The sequence below is a fragment of the Lissotriton helveticus genome, chromosome 1_2, assembly GCF_964261635.1.
Source record: "Lissotriton helveticus chromosome 1_2, aLisHel1.1, whole genome shotgun sequence".
Classification (NCBI taxonomy): domain Eukaryota; kingdom Metazoa; phylum Chordata; class Amphibia; order Caudata; family Salamandridae; genus Lissotriton; species Lissotriton helveticus.
In genome coordinates, this window is record NC_136058.1 from 357,457,774 (window position 1) to 357,479,049 (window position 21,276).

General features: G+C 43.5%; 1 protein-coding gene across 1 annotated transcript in view; it reads left to right on the top strand.

Annotated features, from left to right (window-relative positions):
- Positions 1-21,276, top strand: part of LOC144803766 (uncharacterized) — a 451,660-nt gene that overhangs the window by 334,833 nt on the left and 95,551 nt on the right. The window contains exon 6 of the mRNA XM_078671876.1: positions 11,744-11,794. Coding sequence (XP_078528002.1) covers positions 11,744-11,794 — 51 coding nt within the window. The remainder of the gene's footprint in view (positions 1-11,743; positions 11,795-21,276) is intronic.

A 21,276-nucleotide genomic window follows, 5' to 3' on the forward strand; every position in this document is an offset into this window, starting at 1 on the left:
ACTTGCACGTGTCTCCATTTACTCACTGTTTTGGACTGGTATGAGAGTATAACGAAAGAGTGTTCATGTGTTCCACATTGCCTGAGGTATTCTAAGTTCCATGTTCTGGGTTGACTAATCATTGGTGTTATGGAAGAACCAATGAGATACTGATGCTAGTCTGGTAGGGGATATTGGCTACTAAGGTGAGTTTTGGCACACCCTAATTCACCGAGGTTCCAAGTCTCTATGCACAGTTCTGTGTAGGAGCAGAATCCTTGCTACATGGCACCCTAACAAATTAACAATGGTGGTCTTATTGCATGACACTTGAGTAGTGCTTCAATCAGTCCTTAACCCCTTGACTATTGTTTCCGGATAATAGTTGTGTTGGACAAACCAACCTATAGTTACATAGGTCTTTCCAAGCTTGAATCTTTCAAAACGGTTTCCTTTTGAATTTACTACCCAGTTGTGCTACTTTGTTTTACATTGTACCTTTTCTTCTCTGTGTCACTATGGCTAACGGTGACATACCGCAGCATAGTCGCATTGCGGTCCACAATCATTTGCAAGCTTATAACGTTGGTTTGGAGGGCATGGCAGTTATTTTGGTGGTGAGTGCTGAGATTGCTTACCCATTTGAGATTTTCTACTCTTGGGTGAAGTTTCCTGCAGTGGATGCGGCTACGCAGGTCTTTCACACTTACACTCACACAGCCGTGCCCGTGGAATATGTTCCTTATAGGACACAGGAGGTTCCGATTTGTGCATGGCAGCACCGTGTGTGGTTTGATGGTGCCCTTCCCCACAGTGTAACAGCGATTATATTGGGTCCTTTGTCCATTCCAGGCGCTTCTTGGCCGGTTTTGGCTGGATTCAACCTGCCTTCTCGTGCCCTTTATACCGCTGCTATCAACGTTATTCGGGCCCTAGTGCAATATATTACCCGCATTTTCCATGGCGGGGCCCCTGGTGTTGCGGCCCTTCCAGCTGGACCGAGCGGAATGAAGCTTAGTCCTGTGATGGTCAATGTGGTTATGGGCAAGCGTCCCCAGGATAAAGATGATAAGTCTTTTTGGCTTTCCGAGAAGTTTGACCAGCTGGAAGCAGTATTTCCTAATTCGCTCCTGTAGAAAAACACAGGATTCTTACAATTAGTTTACCCAAGGACTTGGTACCAGAAGCTGGTGACTGCGAGTCAAGGGGAAGAATTTTTGCGTCAGTGTACACGAGGTGCTTCGGCACTCCGTCAATGGCTGTCCTTCCGATGGTCATTAAACGTGTTCAAGACGAACACGGACCAGAGGCTGCGGTTGAATTGGGAATGAGACTCGTTGGCGCATTTGACGTGGTTTACGATCTCGTCCTTTCTAATATAAAGGGAGATGCGGTGAACTTTCAAGTGGCTAATGCCTTACGCGATGTCCCCTATGCCGACAAACCCCGACAGTTACCGAGAATTATTACTGCGGCTTATAAAACCATTGGTCGCAATAGTTTAGGTGTCAAGCCCTTTTCTGCAAAAGATAAAAAACAAACTCAAGGTGCGAAGTCTGAAACGGACGTTCAACCCACAGCTCCAAAGAAAAATTGGAACAGAAATAAATAATAGGGGAAACAGCAACAGAAACAGGAGTCCCGTCCCCCATCACCCGTGCCTGCGTCTACAGAGCGCTTTTATGATTTGCGCGACCGTACTACAATTAAGTCGCCTGATAGATTTCAGGTTCCTGATCAACGCTTTCCTCGTTCATTACAGGACACATCGGCCTCTTCGTCTGGTGGTGGAAGTGGCGGAAGAGGCAGGGGTGGCCAGCAGAGTCGCGACCAGCCCTGCCCGAAAGACGGAAAAGGCAAGCAAGACAATTCTTCACTGAAAAGACCCCAGTTTCAGAAAAAGAAATTTGCCGCTTTAACAGCGAGATATGCCACAGATGGTGAGAACGCAGCTTTGGAATCAGACATGGGCGCTGACATTGTTGGACAGCGCAGCGGAGATTACCATAGTGCGAGAGGCCCTACGTCCACTACTGAAGGTGACAACGACTGACCAATATGTTGTTGTAGACACAGTTGATACTAGAGTAGCTCCCCCTGATAGGCTTTTTGAAATTGTCCTTTTAATTGAAGGTGACATACAACGTACCATAAAAGGGGTATTTTGGGAAAATCTTAGAACTACCTATGACATTTTGTTAGCGGAGGCTGACTGGCCCCCACCTTTTGTTCTTGCAGCTTTCAGAGGGGAGGAGGTAATCCTCCCTAGTTTCGTGCACACAGTGTCTAAGGAGCATTCGCTGAATTTTGCAGAAGAGTGGGCTAAGGCCCTTGCGCCGGTTCTGTACCGTACTCACTGTGGTTGGGATACATTTTCCCCACCCAACGAGATTCCCTTACAGTCTATGCCACAGCCTCAACCTCACTATCCCATCTGGTGTGAAGCTAAGGCTTCTGTTGTGGAAATCCTTGAACAATTAGAATATCAAGGAGTGATTGAAACTTGTGTGTCACCGATGAATAACCCACTTTTTACTGTGACCAAGCATGATGGTTCGTACCATTTGGTATTGGATTACCGGCATTTAAACTCCCATTGCCGTACCTATGCAGTACAGAATACCCACGGCTCTGCCTTAGTGGATGGTCTTGTGCGAAAAAGGTTTAAAACCACACTTGACATGTCCAACATTTTGTGTGCCCACAATTTATCTGGTCTAAGTTCCCAGTGGACCAGTTTTACCGGTGGCGGCAAACAAGGCAAATTTAAACGCCTGGCCATGGGCTATAAGAATAGTCCGGGTGTGTTTGCTGCCTGTATCGTCTCTCTCTTGGAGAGAGGTAACCCAGATGCGTGTTCGTATGTGGATGATATTTATCTCACAGACGACAACATTTGGGTGCATCTGTGTTGCGTTGACTGCATAATTTGTAACTTTGCAGACTTCGGTTACAAATTCAACTTTGCAAAGTCTCACATTGCAGAGTACACAGTGTTGTTCCTGGGCTATAAGCTCAACAATGAAGGTCGAGGATTGGCTCCTCACTTCTTGGAGAAATGTGCACAGCTGCACGCTCCTACAACACTGAAAAAATTACAGTCCTTGCTGGGGTTTTTGAATTTCGGGCGTACATATATTCCCGAATATGCCCAGCGTATCAAGCCATTCTATGCTTTGATACAACCTACTTTCAGCAAATCGTGCTGGCTGCCTGAACATTCATCCATTTTACAATCTTTGCAGGCTGATCTTCTAGAATCTATATTCTTACTGACTCGTGATAACCACAACAACCTGGTGATAAGAATCATCCCTGGAGCGGTGGGTTTCACATACCTTACTTTTAACGAAGGTGACACAGTGCTTATTGGCTGAAATGCGGTTTTCCACTGTGGGAAAAGTTTTAACAGCAGTGCAGATGGTAAATCTTAAGGAACGTACTATGTCGCAGGGAAAACGCATGTTGGTTGTTACCCCATATCCTGCACTAGAGGCAGTGACGAAAGCCAGAGTACCAAATTCCAAAGCTTTGCACCCACGGTGGATACAATGGGCTGCATCATTGACGTCTCGGATGTCACGTTAATTTTTGGATTGATGCCTCCTTACAGTCACAAGAGTTTTTGCAGTATGAGTTTGTTCATCCTGCACCATTGACTATGTGACCTTTGGACGATTTCCATTGTATCATATACACTGATGGTTCAGCACAAATTGCGCATGGGTCTAAGCACCATACGTCTCAGCTTGCCCCATTGTGGTAGGTACCATGGTGAATGATTAATTCAAGTCTGATGTCGTGCATACGCAGACATTAGGGGACTGTACCGCACAATTGGCAGAGCTCCGTGCTCTGATGCTTGCATTTGAGTACGCTGATCCTAGTGTGACAACTGTTATTGTGAGTGACTCCTACTACTGTGTCCAGTATTACAATGAAAACCTGTTCTTTTGGGTTCAGAATGATTTTCGTGATTCCAAAGGTAGCATGATAAAACATAAAATGATCTGGGTTCGAGTGGCTGAGCTTAAAGAGCAGTTGCCGCTCATGTATGTAATTCATACTCTCGGTCATCAACGTGTGGGAGTTCACGCTGTTGGCAATAGTTTGGCCAATGAGGCCACAAAAAACAGCAGTATCAACGTATCTGGTTGCAGCAGTTACACGTTCCAAAAGTAAGATTGATGATGACATCTAGGCGGCTATCGCCGCTACTGAAAAGGGAAGTAAATATCCTAAAGGGTTCCCTTCAAAGTATTCTTATCACTTAACTCCTGATAAAGTTCCTTATGTGAAAATACCGGACGTTGGTGAAAGATTGATTCCCAACACGGACTGCAGGTCCACACTGATTACAGCTGCCCACGAGGGTGTTTTGTCTGCGCATGAGGGCGTTTCGGCTACTGTATCTCAGTTACAACAATGTTTCTGGTGGCGGAGACTGTACAAACAGACACGTGATTATGTCCTTCAATGTGACATTTGCCAGCAGATTAAGCCTTCAACTGCTGCGCGTCTGCCCCAGACACAGTTGTACATTTCTAATAGACCACTTGGTTATGTTTATTTAGATCACTGCGGTCCTTTTTCCTCTGATACGGCGTATAAGTACATCTTAGTTGCAGTTGATTCATGCACACGCTTTGTTTGGGTGTGGCCACAACGCAGCGCTGATTCATGAACTGTCGTTAGAGACTTGCGTATCTTTGTAGGAATTTTTGCCTGTGGCACCTTCCATTCGGATCAGGGTCCATCTATCGCCTCTAAGACGTACAAGGATGCCATGACTTCGTTGGGGGTCCAAGTCAAGTTTTCGTCTTCATACAGACCTGAGGGTAATAGTGTTGTGGGACGAATGAACCCAGACTAAAAGCAGTCTTTGACAGCCAGGGTTATGGGCACTGGCAGAAATTGGCTGGCCCATCTCAATAGCGTACAAAGTGCACTTAATAATCTCCCTAGAAGGTCTCTGGGTGGGCGGACCCCATACAAAATGCTCTTTGGTATCAAAATGTTCGTCCCGGACCTTGATCGTCTAGACAAGGCGGCGGTTGCTGCCTCCTTTTACGTAGATGAACATTGTCATGTTTTACAGAATCTACAAGAGACGAGAGACAGTCTTGCAAAGGAACACTTGCCCTCCACATCTGATGCTGCGTTGCAGATTCCGGTAGTTGGCTGGCTACCCCAAGTTGCAGAACTGGTTTGAGAGAATATCGAAAACAAGAAAGAATTTGGTACCTCTTATCGAGCTCCAGTTCCTGTGCTTGGCGTGAAGGGCACAAGAACAGTCATTTTACCACCACTTCCAGGTCGTAAAGAAAAAAGGTACATCTCCATTGACAATGTCAAACTACACAGAGTGGCCGATTCTTCTTAGTATGACACCTGCGGTCTCCTGTCCCTCTTTTTTGAGACATTTAGTTTCGGCCCCGGCTCCTAATACCGGGCCTGACGTTGCCCTCGAGATGCCTTCAATTTCCAGTCCTTTATTGAGTTCTCCACCTGATGCTCGTCTTGATGAGACTGAATATACTTACCCCACTGAATTATCGATGCTCGATTTGCAAACTTGTTTGGCTACAGAGTCCAGATTTTCATTTGACACTGATTCACAGATATCGAAGACCCCTTCAAAAATTTCTGTTTTTGTAACATGGTTTAAAATAAATTTTTTGATTCCTCCTTGGACCTACGTTTGGTTGGTGCTTTTTTTTAATTTACTTGTTTGTGTCTATTGGATTTGTGGTGTATTTTTTTTCACCTTGTCAACGGACACTATGTTGAAGAGAGAACATGTATTCAACACATTAATGGAACATTGGCACTCCATTCCTCATCACACAGATTGAAGAGAGACTTAGCTTTTGTTAACATTACTGCTTGGCCCGTCTTAGATGGGATTGTGTGGGATGCTATTATATTTCAAATCCATGGACCTACAGAGGATATAAATGTCCCAAATGTCCTAAGGGTTTCATTGGGTGATGTGATTAAACAAAATATACGTTCTGATGATTGGGATGTTCAGGCAGTAGAAGCTTTTTTCTGATTTGAAATATTATGCTGCCTTTGATGCTGAAGATGTATATCTAGATTCCGCAAATTATGGTGATTTGTTTTGTTATCAACACTTTGGCAATCACTACCTGCATAAGGCAAATACCAGGAGGAATATGGTTAATTATACACAATGGGAACATTGTCCCGTTCCTGTACAAGGCAGTTCCACTTCTCTCTGAAAGAGGTTCACTTATTTTACTGATTTTAATCAGTCAAATCCCAATGCATTTTATTTTAAAATGACCAAAAAATCCACTTCCAAGGTTAGACTTACCCACACGAAATTACTGTATTTGAAGTCCTTTCTAGACCAATTGGCTGTTGGGGGCTACGAGCTGTAGAGAGATACTATTGATCTTAAATCAGTTTGGGGTTCTAAAAGTTGGCAAGTGCAAGGCACTGAGGCTTTGCATCGTGCATGTCTCATCCCGAACCATATGTTGTTTTTGAATTCTACAATTTCACAAACAACTTGCTTTGGATTGGCTACTACTAAAAAATTAAATGCTCCTTCTTTTCCTGAATTAGAAGAATATTCTAGTTGGAATAATAACACCAAATTTTCAATTAGAGAATTACAGACACTTACTGAATTCTACCTTTAACATATCCAGTTTGGATCCTAAGGGTTGGTTGCTGTGGCACAAAAGTGCAGATTCGTGCTAGCATCGATTTCTGGGTTTAGCTCAAGGCTACACACAGGCAGAACGGATCCCCGTTTTGAAACTGCCCATTCTGTGACTACCTATTCTGTAGGCAAATTGTGTCAGGGTTGGCTCAAACATTCCACTTTGGCGTCAGTTAAGCTGCATTTATCTAAATTGACTGACGATGTTGATCTAAATGATTTTGTCAAGGGCCCGGCTTCCAGCAGATCTAAAAGATGGATATATGCTATTTACAACGAAGTTTGGGAACTGTCCCAAATTGAGGCTGCTTCCCGCATTAGAGCTATAGATCAGGCAAATTTAGAAAAAGTGCTTGCAGTTGTAGATAACAGCAATAACACGCTTTCTTTCTGCATTTACATTTTAGATAATATTGTTTCATCTGTTGTTGATATTGTGCAGGAGGATGTGTCTGTTTTGTACCATGGTCAAAATCAGTTGCGTTCTATTATGCAGTTTGCCTGGACCTTGTAGACATTGAAATCAGGGAAAGTGCCTTGGCACTACATAAATACTTCATCATTGTTTGCCCCTTTTAATTTGACTGAAAAGCAACATTTTATGTCTATGAAAGATGCAACTTTTTCTATGTTACATATTGAAAAGTTAGAACCGTTACCATTTTCTGTGGCTGAGACAAATTCTGCTACGTGGCTTATACACGGGTTAATAACTTTACCTTTTCCTCTGTTCAAATTCGAGGCCTGCATGAAGTACTACGCAATTGGCAGATATGAGCCTTTGGGCACTGCTTATCTTCATGAAGCTTGGTCACTTCCATTTACCTATAGGTGCCTTAGGGAGGGATAAGAAGTGTATTTGAATGGCGAGGATTGCACTACAACACTAGATCACTCATTATTGTGTAGGAATATACAATTACGTGGCTCTTGTAATCAGAACGAGCCGAATTTAGCCTGTATTTTAAAAGGTACACCGGCACCTGCTATCATGCCCACATTCACATTACTGGCAAACAGGAGTTATTTACTTTTAAATAATGAAGCTTGTTGTGGGATGGTAGCCGGAATTCCTTACGTGGTTATGGTCACTGAGCGAGTAGTCTGTTGTAAAAATTTAATGTTTCCTCATCAGCATGGGTGCTTGATGTTTCCATCTGGTCGACGATTCCGACCTTGAAAGCAGCGTTCAACAAGATGAGTCCCATAAGAGCTCTATTGTCTCAGAAAGAAGTCGCCCTCACAATTGCTCGTGAAACATTTGTCCTTCACGTGGTAAACACCCGCACAGTAGTGCATGCTTTATTAAATACAGATTTGCTCTTGCATTTCGGTGATTTAATTCACACTATCTTTGATGCATCCTCCACCACAGGGCTGGCTCACTTTTTTTTAAAGTTGTTAGCAGTGGCCTTGTGACTTCTTTTCAAACTATATTTGGTGTGTTCCCGGCATTTTTTCATTCGATTTTTTCCAGCCTGTGTGGTGTATTTCCCTAAATGCTTGCTCTGGTTGCAGGCGTACTTCTTTTGTTTTGCTTATTTCAAAATGGATGCACGTCCTGTGTTGCGAGAAGATCTGTCATGACTGTTGCTGCTTCGCAACCGAATGCTTGAAAATTATGAAGCACTGCCTCTTGCTACATTGAGTGCAGTTTATGGAATATCGTTTCGATTATCGTTTTTCACATGCTGGACATTGGATTTTCTTTTTCTCTCGTCTTCATTTTTTATACACCCAGGCTTATTGACTTCCCTATGCCCGTGGCTAAAATTGCTTGATTAGAAGTGTTTTAAATTTATGGAGTTTGCTCCAGTTTTTTCATTGCGGCAATTTGAACTTGGTTCTGACTGTTGTTCTTGAACTCTGCTTTCCAAATTTGCCCCTTTCTTATCCGTGCTCAGATCAAGGGAGGGTGTCATGGGGCTGAGCCTTGCATTTACACTGTGTTAAGTTGACATGAGCTTATTAGAAGTGTAAACGCCATTTTTCCTTTCTGCTGCGTTTTGCACACGGCACACATTATTATATATGTTTAGAGTTAGCAGAGCGTTTTGCTTCACACGAGAATAATATGTTTTTCTATATTAACAGCCTTGCTTGGTTAGCTTTGGTTAGCTGAACAGTGAGTGCCAAGGCCTTCAAGGTTATTTCAACACAGTGGTTGTTGTTCGGACTGATCAGTGCACGTTCTAGACATAACATATATGCAGCTGTGGCCACCTCTGATTTTGGCGCGTTTAATAATGCACTGCGTAAGCATGATCAGACACACTTGGAGAACATTCGTATGCAGAGAGCTGGTGCAGAAACTGATGTGATCCATTTCTGCTAGGACCAGAGGTATGGGGCCTCCCTTGTAATCCCAAGAGACCTCTGTAGATATAAAATAACCTACTAACAAGGGAGGGTGAAATATAGGTATATTCTAACCTGTTTCCATTTAGCATTGTAACATGCTTTCTCCTATTGTATTTTATGGAACTATGCTGATAATCTTGTTGCTTATATTATGTCTGCTTGTATTAGCTAAGATTCTGTGTATGAGAACACCGCATTAGAAATAAATATTTCAAACTTGCATGTGTCTCCATTAACTCCCTGTTTTGGACTGGTATGAGAGTATAACAAAAGAGTGTTCATGTGTTCCACATTGCCTGAGGTATTCTAAGTTCCATGTTCTGGGTTGTCTAATCATTGGTAATATGGAAGAACCAATTAGATACTAGTCTGGTAGGGGATATTGGCTACTAAGGTGAGTTTTGGCACACCCTATTTCACTGAGGTTCCAAGTATCTATGCACAGTTCTGTGTAGGAGCAGAATCCCTGCTACACTCCGACCATGATTAATGATTACTCAAAGCACACATAAATACGAAAATTATGAACTCAAACATGTAGTAGCACAGGTGCACATCGCCAGCAAAATGCATCTGCAGCACCGACAGCCCAGGGGCAGAGAAACTGACTTGTCTCTCTGTAGTATTAAGCCCCGTAATGTCTTGCCAGGAAGTACATATGCGATATATGGCCCTCTGACCCCAGGGGCAAATCAGGAGATGTCTCAGGCCTCACTCTTCCCCTCTTACCTCTTCCTCCTCTAGCAAGAGCTGGAGAGACCTGGGCCAAAAGAGTATGTATTAGCATACTGACATTGTGTTTTTATGAATTCTGCCAGTGCTAAACATCTTTTTCGTGAACACTGACACAAACCTCATTTAGACCTCTACAAATGTTGTCATGTTCTTGTTTGCAGAATTGTTTATTACTATTTAATAAGTGTTAGTATCATGTCTGCCTCCTATCTAGACTGTTGTATTTTTGTTGGTTTTAAGATGACCGCTGCATTACCATCAGGGAGACTCACAGCAGAATTGACATGTTCTCATTATTTAGCTATCTATATGTTAATCAAGATGAAGCAGTTGTTGCCAAGTTTGTTTAGTCTTGCAAGAGCTTTAATAGCTGCATGCTACCGTTTAATTTGATAATTATGAGATACAATCAGTGATCATATACTATAAAAACGCAGCTTAAAGATCATTAATAGAGGGGTCTCGCAACAGAACTATCAAGCCTGAGGTCACTTTACAGGGAGAAGGTATGCTGTGCAATTTATCCTAGGAAAATTGATTTATAGGCTTATGGGTGTTTTGATTCTGCTCAAATTCAGCATAGTGCTTAGAAGTAGTGATAATGTGATTATACTACAAATTTGCTAAACATGTTCATATTGGTTTCACTGGCCAGGTAAAGGATATTGTTTTCACTGGCCAAGTAATGCATTTCAGCATTTATTTATGCATTCTGTATGGTTATCTACCGTTCATATTTCATGCACTAGTCTTCAGTTTTAAAAATATTTTTTTTAACTTTTTTATGCTTGGTTTCATAGTGCTATTTTAAGTGTGTTTTTCATTTATGTAAGAGGCTTTGGCGGTCCACTTGGTTACTGAACCCATCTAGTGGGACTGATTATAACCAGAAAACAGTTCCTAAACTGTACTACTCCATGGGATATGTATGAGTTGCAGTCAAACTGGTTTTCTAATTCACATTGGTGTATTGAACTGAGTCCTTGCATCAAGGAGCTGGAAATCCGACTCCTAAAGCTCTGGGGGTGCTGTTCATGACGCCTACCTTTCAGTGTGAGCAGGGACAGTACCATAAGACTCACAGCAGTGGTGGCCACCAGTAATAAAGGGTGGTGGGGCGGGTGAGTGGAGTGCAGGGAGCGGGGGAAGAGCGAGCGCGGGAAAGATGGACTAATAATAATTTTAAAAATCTACCTGATACCGCTGGCCGCCTCCAGCGTCGCTTTGCTCCTGCTGGCCAATTCCTGGGTCCCAGCAGCCCCTGGGATAGACTCCTAGCCAATCCCTGTGCTGCAGAGCAGTGCAGGGATTGGTCTGAGCGGGTGGAAAAGACGCCCTGCTCAGACCATGGAGTCTGTGTGGGTTTGTCCGGCTCGGCTGGTGAATGCAGCCAGGCCGGAGAAACCTAAATGCACATGTGTATTTTGGTCAGCCTGAGGCAGCCGGCCAAACACTTTTGGGACTAGGGAGTTCACAAGCACTCCTCCTCCCTCACCCATGACCCTCCCCTCAATGCACAAGCTGGCAAATGAAAAATAAAATGATGCTAGACGCTCCTACACCATTGCAGAGGAGAAACCATTGGCTCACAGATGGCGGGGACTGCACCACTGCCCCTATGGATGATCTGCCAGCTTCTGTGGAAGAGAAATCTTTGAAATCCTTTTGATAAAAAACGTTCCTTGAAATGCTCTTTTGTTAAATAATTAAAAGGAAGTGGGTCAATCTTCTTTGTCTTTGTATTTGTATAATGTGTGTTTCAGTCCTATTTGTTTGTGATGCATTAATGAAAACCACTAATATGCTGTTGCATTAGACATGTCATTACCTGGATGAAAAGCATCAAGAGTTGATTGTCATTGTGACACTTTCAAAGATAAGCATGTGACTTCACCATTATTGATAGAGTTGATGGGTGCAAATAAAAGAAATTTGCAAATGTTTGCTCATAAGTTATCATTTTGTACTTTTTAGGATGTCGTAAATGTTGCATGTGTTGCAGGTGCTGCAAGTGTTGCAAGAGAGGTAAGGAAATGGCTTTTTCTTAATAATTTAATCTGGGTTGTAGAGGACCATGATTTCTTGATCATCCTATACTGTGCACTCAACGTATAGACAGTAGCATTTCTAGCTGTTGACTGCTGTTAATCTTGTAATGCCTATCACATTGATGTGCAAAAAATACACATTGAAATAAAATCTCTGGCTTGCCAATTCAGACCAAGTAGTTTGTCAATTCTTATTCATTATTTTATTATAGTTTTTTCCTAATTAATGACATCCCACATTTCTATATTGAGCACATTATACATTTTCCATCTGCGATATATATCGATGTATTTGTTGCTTTATGTTTACAGTGTAAGGCGTACTTAGCAGAGGACACTCAAAAGTATAATTACAAGCATACATGGGTAAGTATCAGGCAGTTGGTTAGGAGCACACTCTTTTGTCCAGAACAGTATAACTGCATTGCTTTGACCTTTACTGGGTGCTTTATCGAAGAGGTGTGGAGCAGCGGCCAAGGTGCCCGACTCCGGACCATGGGGTTCACGGTTCGATCCCCGGTGCCAGCGGCAGGTCAGCTCAGCACCATGTCACTCTGGGCAATAGCTCGCTTAAACTTCCCGAGGGCCTCCAGTGCCGGGAAACCATTTCAGAGGTAGCTGTGCGCTTTACAAATTCAAGGATATTATTATTATTATTGTGTCTGGACAGAGTTGTACCTCTCAGATGATTTCTAACTAGAGCAACGCATGGTAGTTAAAAATACGAAGGAAAAAGAAGAAGGGTTTAGACACACTCAAGAAATGATGCAAGAGTACCTGGAAGCAAATGGATGCAGGGAACAAAAGTATTTCCATTTTTACTTCAAAGGGTCAAGTAACACCAGTGCCTTGGGAAGTGCACGGCCCACTTCAAGATGATTACTGCTGCTTTTTACTACCAACCACTGGTGTAGGGCACCTTTACTAGGCCACTGTCTTCTGTCACATACTAATATAATTTGGTTGTAGATATCCTGTGCTAAATTTTTCATGACAGGGTGTATGTTGTCCCTGATGACCAAAGTCATCAAGCACAAAGCAGAATCTTGCAAAACTGAAACATGTCCAGGAAGAACCTTAGTACCAAGGAGAGATTGGCAGATGCATGTGAATCTATATGTCACTCCCGAGGACACTGGTAGTGGTGTCCACTTACCATTGATATGAGCATTACTTGGGAGCGCCAGAGTGCAAGTCTCAGATGGCTGCACTTTAGTGAAGCTCTAAAGATCAGAAAAAACAAACTGAATCTGCATTAAAATAGTAGTGTATTGTGTCACAATGTACTGTAGATTTATGAGGAAACACATTCTAGTGAGCAGCAGTCCATACGGCCTTAGGTGGTGGCAGAGGCGGACTGGGAAGGAAAACTGGCCCTGGCAAAGTGCTCGGTCGCCCCCCTACCCCCAACCGAGCTCTTTGCCGGGTCCAGTTTTCGGCCGATTTTGTTACAGGGCCAATTTTGCAACAATGCTGCAAAAACTGTCCTGTAACAAAAACGGACCCCAGGAGCCCAAAACCGGCTCCCACCCTTGCGGCGCACTCGGGGATTGCCCGGTTCCCGCAATGGCCAGTCCGGCCCTGGGTGGCTGCAGTGAACAGAAATGCGAGGATCATTGGTGGTCACGAAACTACACCCAAAATCATACAAAATATGCCGCACTGCCACACAAAATACAGTTATACAATATACGGACCCCGATGATGAAGCATGACACCAAGGGCCCTTTTGGTGTGTGAGGGGTATTTTAACACACTGAGTATATTCCAACAACATCGGAGTATTTACTGATTTATTTTCAGGTGGCCTTTGTTGATTATTCATACTTTCATAAGAGGAGGATTAGCCCACCGCGGTGCCGAGTTGCACCACCTCTTCACTCCCTTTTTTGATATCCCTTAGTCTTGAGACAGCGCGCAGCTGTGGGAGTTTTTTTGCTCCAATTAGAGTCGACCAGAATTTCTGGACTTCAGTAGAAAAGCCAACTCGGTTCTTTCTACTTTCTTCTATCTCTTTTCTATCACCCCTTCCCTACACACATAGTCACAACTTACTACGCACACACATCCAGCACACACACATCTTACTAGCCTCGATGGAGGATGCTGGAGGCAGCGCATTTGACGATGAGGAGGTCGATAGGATCCTAGCAAACCTACGCCCATTCGATGGGCTGAGCAACACTGAACCGGGCATCAATGAAGGCGACTGGGACGAGTTGGCAGCCCTTAGGAGAACACAAATAAAGACAGCTCTACATGGGCTTCTCATGTCCGAGTATTTGAAATCAAAAACGGCCCCTCCTGGCCTAATAGTGAAAAACGAACCGTTTATCTTCACGCATGATTTGGAATTTAAGAGGGATTGGTCTCTAATAAGCTGGAGGTGTACTAGGGACTGGCTAGTCCTCATAGTAAAAACTGCAACAAAACTAACACAAGAACTCAAAATAGAGATAACCCAGTTAGAAGTGAAGATAAAAAGTTACCTATCGCCAACCGCTCTGAAGAAAAGACTGGAGGAACTAAATCAAGAAATGACAGAATTTGAGTGTACCCTCAAAAAGAACAAGTATAAAAAACACAAAAAAGATACAGAGAACTTTACACATGAACGTATATACCCCTACATTAAAAAAGACCATGTGTCCAAAAATCAGAACAATGACCAAGACACTGACCTGTCAGATACTAGTTCCAACGGATCAAACTCCAGTAGGAACAGCAACCAGAGCACACGAGGAGGGACACAATTCTTTGGCAAAGGCTACCCACGAGGTGGGAGAGGTTGGGGCCCTTATCAAGGACCACCTCCCTTCATGCAAGGACCTCAAGGTTTCATGCAATACCCACCAGGGCCTGTTTTCATGGGGAATCAATTCCCACCATGGGACCAACAAATGCCCCCTTTCAACCACTATGGCCAACCGCCTTTTTTAGGCCAGCGCCAAGGAACAAGAAAGGGCCGCAATCGGAAAGGCACACAGGTCCACTGGAATCAACAGCCAGTCACACCCCTGGGTGTATCAACCCGGAGTCAAACAGCGTCAACCAGTCGAGGAACTTAGTGGTAAATTTGTCTGACCACATACTAACGGAAGCCCAGGACAATGTCCTAAGTAAGGGCCTGGGTTTTGTTCCTACTCACAAAATGGATAAATTCAAACTCTGCCAAGAGATGAAAGAGTTTACGCGAAAACTTAAGCTAAAAGCTTATTTTCAGGACTCAAACAATGAAACAAATGTCCAATCAGATACAGGCTTAAAAAACAAATCCTCTTTCACACCTCTAGACTCAATGTTACCAGTTGAACTGTTAACCTTCGAAAAGGCAGTTATGGCAGATCTGGAGAAGCTAACCACTGACGGTGGTGATATCTTTAACAACACCTCCACAGCTGAGAGAACGGCCCTTCACGAACTCGCAAATAATGAAACTATTGTAATTAAGCCAGCCGACAAAGGCGGGGCTACAGTGATACAAACATATACCAATTACGATAGGGAGTGCAGGAAACTACTTGAAGACAGACGCAATTATCAAATACTAAGGGAAGACCCGACTGAAGAAGTCAGGATCTGTATCCTCATAATGATTGAAGAAGCAATGGCACACGACTGGCTAACAAAACAAGAGAGCGATTTTCTGATTAAAAAAAATCCCAAAACTCCTTATTTCTACACTATTCCCAAGATTCATAAGGACGCCCCATATCCACCTGGGCGTCCTATAGTATCCGGGATACAATCAATCCTCGAACCCTTATCAAAATTTGCCGATGCCTTCCTAAGACCGATAGTGCAGAAGACGAGTACCTATCTAAAGGACACCAAAGCAGTCCTCCAGTTGGTAAAAGAAATATCTTTTGACCCCGAACAAGACCTCCTCTTAGGTCTGGATGTAGAGAGTCTGTACACGAGTCTCCCCCACCAAGAGACTCTGGAAATAATTGAGGAAGTTCTGTTCTCTACCCCATGGGCTTACCACACCCCGAGACAGGTGGTCCTTGAATGCATCTCCATGACCCTGAAGAAAAAAATTTTCATGTATGAAAACACATACTATCTACAAAAACACGGCACGAGCATGGGCAGCACCTGTGCGCCGAGTCTAGCAGGGCTCTACGTGCACCATCTCGAAGCCACCAGAATCCTGAACGACCAGAACCCTTACAAGAACCATGTGGTCGCATGGAAAAGATACATAGATGACGTTTTAGTCATCTGGAGGGGAGATCAAGACTCGGTTGTCCAATTCATGACTTGGCTGAACCAACAAGACCGGTTCCTCAAGTTCACCCATACAGCCTCAAAAGAAAACCTAGTCTTCCTTGATCTTAATATCTATCCCTCTAATGGCAATTTAGAAACATGTACTCACTTCAAACCTACGGCTAAAAACAGCCTGTTGCTATATAGTAGCTTCCACCCACGACATCTACGCGACAATTTACCCTACGGACAGTTCCTCCGCCTTAGGCGTAATTGCAGCGCTATCCAAGACTTTAAGACCCAAGCAGCTGACTTGAAAACAAAGCTCAGTAACAGAAACTATCCAAGCAAGGTGGTCAACAAGGGTTTTAAGAGAGCACGAAATAACAACAGAGATGCCTTATTAGAACCCACAGCAGAAAAGGAACAAGACCAACGCCCTATTTGTGTCACAACATACAACACCAATTCGAACCAGATCACAAAGATTGTGAATAGACACTGGAAAATACTAAATTGCGGGAAATTAGATTTCCCAAAACCCATGTTTGCACACAGGCGAGGTAAGAACCTGAAGGATTTACTGGTCCACACGAGACCAAAACAACTCACAAACGAGGGACCCTCAAAAATCTCTACTATTGGCGGGCACCACCCGTGTGGCTCATGCACATCTTGTCAGTACACAAAAAAAAGTCGGAATATAACTTTTTCCAACCAGTCCACATGGGAACAACGTTCCTTTACTAACTGCAACAGCCGGAACTTGGTCTATCTGATCACCTGCCCGTGCAAGAAAGAATATATTGGCATGACCACAAGGCCGGTCAAAATACGAATGGGCGAACATCGCAGCAACGTACGTTGCAAAAAAACTACCACAAGAATGGCCACCCACTATGCCACAATGGGTCACAGTGTGGATGACCTAAAATGGACAATCATAGAAGCCTACAGAAATGACAAGGACCTTCTTGTTAAGGAACAACGTTGGGTCTACCGCTTGGGCACCCACCTAACAGGGTTGAATGACGATATTCCCTGGTCCCAATTTAAGGCATGATCCATCCAGGTACCAAGTGAGCGCCTGTTTCGCAGATCGGGACATGAATACAGTGTCAATCAAAAGCACAATACCACTTTCTCCTCCCAGCCAACCCATAACCTGCAGGCTGGTGCAGGCGAACATGACTTGTAAATATGTATGTATATTTATTAATTTTTTTTTTTTTTTGGTGCCATATAACGTCTGCAATAACGATAAATCAGATGTATTCCCCTTGTTCAACTGCCATCCAACAAGAACAAGAGCGGCTTCCTTTTCCAGCAACTCTATAACCTGCAGGCTGACACAGTGGAACATGACTAGTAAATATGTATTTTTATAGTATTGAATAACGTCTGCATAGACTAAAAAACAGATACTTTTCCCTTTGTTCTACTGCCATTCAATAAGAACAAGAGTTTATTGGGTCTTTAGCGGTTCTTCTCAAAAGCAGCTTATATGTCTCTATTCCCCCTGCTTTTGTACAACACTAGGGAATCTCCCATGGATCTATAAATCTTCAGGAACGAGTAGCGCGTAGGAACGCCTCTCCCCCGCGCATGCGCTGAGAAGAAACTCTAAACTAAGCATCACCGCGCATGCGCCAAGTGAATACTCAACACTGAGCTTCACCGCGCATGCGCCGCAGTGTCGGCGCAGACGCCGCTACATTCTTTAGCGCGGACAAAGGGTGTACATTATCTACTTATCATCTCCATCTGCCTACCGCTATCCAACATTAGAATAGGACATAAAGATCCTATTAGTAATCCCTAGAACCAACCTCCGCCCAGCCGCCCTCGGCCATTTAACAATGGCCACCCCGGTTACCAGCCTTAACTACTCGACCGAACGCACCCATCGGAATCGAGTTAAACAATCAGGGCTCAATCAACAAGCCTCTGCCAGACTATAAAAAGACCCGCCCCGCCCTGGCTTACCATTACCACGGAAGCCACTGACGAAGGAGGAAGCACTGAGGTGTGGGGGTTGAGTAAGTACGGCATAGCCGATAGAACTGACCTGGAATACACTACCCTAATCAATTCAGTGTATGTAGCTACTCGAGGTCCTGGCAATACTATCTCTGCCTTTTCTCCATTCCTTCCCACAGTTGGACCCTCTGTACCCTTCGCCCAGCTTGGCTCATGGGGCATTGTCTCCTCATTTCAAAAGTATGTATCTAGTTGAATATGCATCTCACTGCTAGTTTCTGGTGCTCTACTATGTTGTGTGTGTATACATGTTGTGTCTATTCCTTCCCACTATCACCATATTTGGCAACCTGGTCCCCCCAAGAAGTCTTTGGCGTGCCATGTAAAAGCCTATAAGTGTGTTTTTTTACCCTTTTTGTTTTTTCTTTCCATATTCGGCAACCTGGTCCCCCCAAAAGAATCTTTGGCGTGCCATGTAATAGCCTATCAGTGTGTTTTTTTCCCCTTTTTTGTATTTTCTTTCCTTACAGGTACTCACTAGTAAAGCGCATTGGGATCCGCGCTCTTTCTAAAACCTGTGTTCTTATCCTTTCAGGCTTATACCATCAGTATTTCTGACCTAGCTTTTTCACGTGTATTTATAAAGTCTATCTATACACATTGATCATACATTACACTTTCCATCTGTGGGAGCACATTAGTGAGTGACAGGGGGATCTATATACCCGGTCCTGACGAAGGGGCATATCGCCCCGAAACATGTTGACCCACACAGGAGAGCAAGACTAGTAACTCGCTCTTGCCCTCCGCCTCACCCTTTTAACGATACCAGCCAGTGCCTATTAAACAGTTTTTTCTAAACACCAGGCCAGGTATCTTTTAATCTCACCCACATCACTCCCGACCCCACTGACACTCACTTCATTATCACTCACATAGCATTCACATTAAAAAGGTGCTCCGGCGTAGCCGCTTGTCGCAGCACTGCCCCGTCCCGCAGCGGGGGCGGGAAGACCCCGATGATGAAGCATGACACCAAGGGCCCTTTTGGTGTGTGAGGGGTATTTTAACACACTGAGTATATTCCAACAACATCGGAGTATTTACTGATTTATTTTCAGGTGGCCTTTGTTGATTATTCATACTTTCATAAGAGGAGGATTAGCCCACCGCGGTGCCGAGTTGCACCACCTCTTCACTCCCTTTTTTGATATCCCTTTCACATATCAAAATGATCATGATTTCCAGGCGGAGAGGCCAGGGAAAGTGCTACTCTCAAAGTCAGTAAATTCAAAACTAGTTTACAATGCTGCTACCTTCCTCAAACCACCACCACCATACGACACTTCACAAAAGCTAAATATTGGTGATAGATGTGCTGCATTGATATAGACATTTGAAGATTTTATGGATGCACTTGCAGAAACTGACCACAGGAAGATTATCAAACATCTCAATAATCTTGCTGGCGAAATGAGTCATAAAGAAAATACCACAAACTGGTGAAAAAGTCAGGTACTGCCAGATTAAAAATGCATTACATCTCAAGTTTAATCCGGTGCCAAATGTTGACTATGAACAATATGTCTTCAGTCAAGTACGTCAAAGAGTTGGTGAAACAATCAATGAATTTGTGGAAAGACTCAATACACTCATTAATCACTGTAAGATCAATACATTTAAAGATGAAGAAGCCAGGCAGCTTAGAGTAATCAATGGATTCTGGTTGGATTCATTCAGATGACGAATGTTGAGGGAAACTTGGTCTGAAAAGAGTGTTGATTGCTGCGAGAGCTGAGGAATGTGCTTAGGGCAAGCTACCAACATATAGGCCAGAAGTGCCCGAGCGAGTCAGTCATGAATGTGATAAGTAATTCAAACAAAAGACTGAAGGGCACAAAGTGAAGTGTACAGGAAAGAAATATGTGTTTCCAATGTGGATTTAGGTTTCCACACGAAGGAAAGTGTCCCAGATATGCAACGGCTGTGGTAAAGAGAATAAAGAGAACCATTTCATGACGATGTGCAGAGCAAAAAAAAAAGTGCATCATGATAATAAGACAAAACGGCCACCAGAATGTTCCAGAAATAACCTTCAAAGCTAGCCCACAAGTTAGCTACTGCACCCTTTGATAAAACAACTTTACCTTTACAGGCTAAATAGCATATAACAATTTCACAAAAGTGAACTTTGAAAAGTATCAGGAAATTAGAGAGGTGAAGATTTTGTGGTCTCCCCAAACCTAGGGGTGGACCAAGCAGATGCCTTGAACACAAAAGGCATATCATGCCAAACTATTCGGTGGTGGTCCCATCCTCCTAGGACCACCCCAAGCAACGTTATGGGCAAAAATACAATGCCAACCAAAGGCCCAGCAAAGCATTATGGATCGAGTTTCAAAAGAATTAAGCAGACACTAGAAGATGCTTACAGAAATGGCATACTTCAATCCAAAGCTCTACACGAAGATTGTAATTGACGCTAGTCCCATTGGGCTAGGAGCTATGCTTGCACAGCATAGTGGATGCCCAATTGGCTCTTTAAGTATTGATCTTTTAGGTGTCGCTTCTGATCTTCAAATCAAATGAAATCAAATACTATTTATAAAGTGACTGTTTACACCAACGGTGAGTCCCCGTGATAGATGCAGACCAAAGGAGAGAGCAGGCAGGAAAGATACAGCACAAAAGAGCCGGACCTTGGTGCAGTCCTTTTCTTTGTCCACCAGTACTGGGATGCATTCCGGTTGCTGTGCAATTTATAAATCCCCTAGCATAGCATTGCATCAACCGGGAAAGGATCAGAATCCTGCTGAGTATTTTTCAAGAGAGTCCATTCAAGGTCATGCAAAAACAATTGAAGGATGGAATGCTGAACAATGTCAAACATTTACCCCCAGTACAGATATTAGGACCTATATCCATCGCTTTTTTGCTCGCCATGCATTCATTGCAAATTGGATCTAGCCATATGCAAATCAGTCTTGACCCTGATTGGAAATCTATGTATTTGGTGAGTACTCACCAGCTACGGAAAATAAAATCTGATGCTCCTTATGATGCTGAACCATTTCACATAGTGCCTGCATGACACATGGCGACTGACCAGGGAAGTCCCTTACCAGAGGCTCTACTTACTTCAGGCCTGTGTTTCATAATTTTTCAGATCGAGATGGTGAAAGAAATACTGATTTTGAAAGCTCGATGACTGGTACTGATTCCTTACCATCATTGGCACATTTCTGAAATTGAAGACAACCATTTACA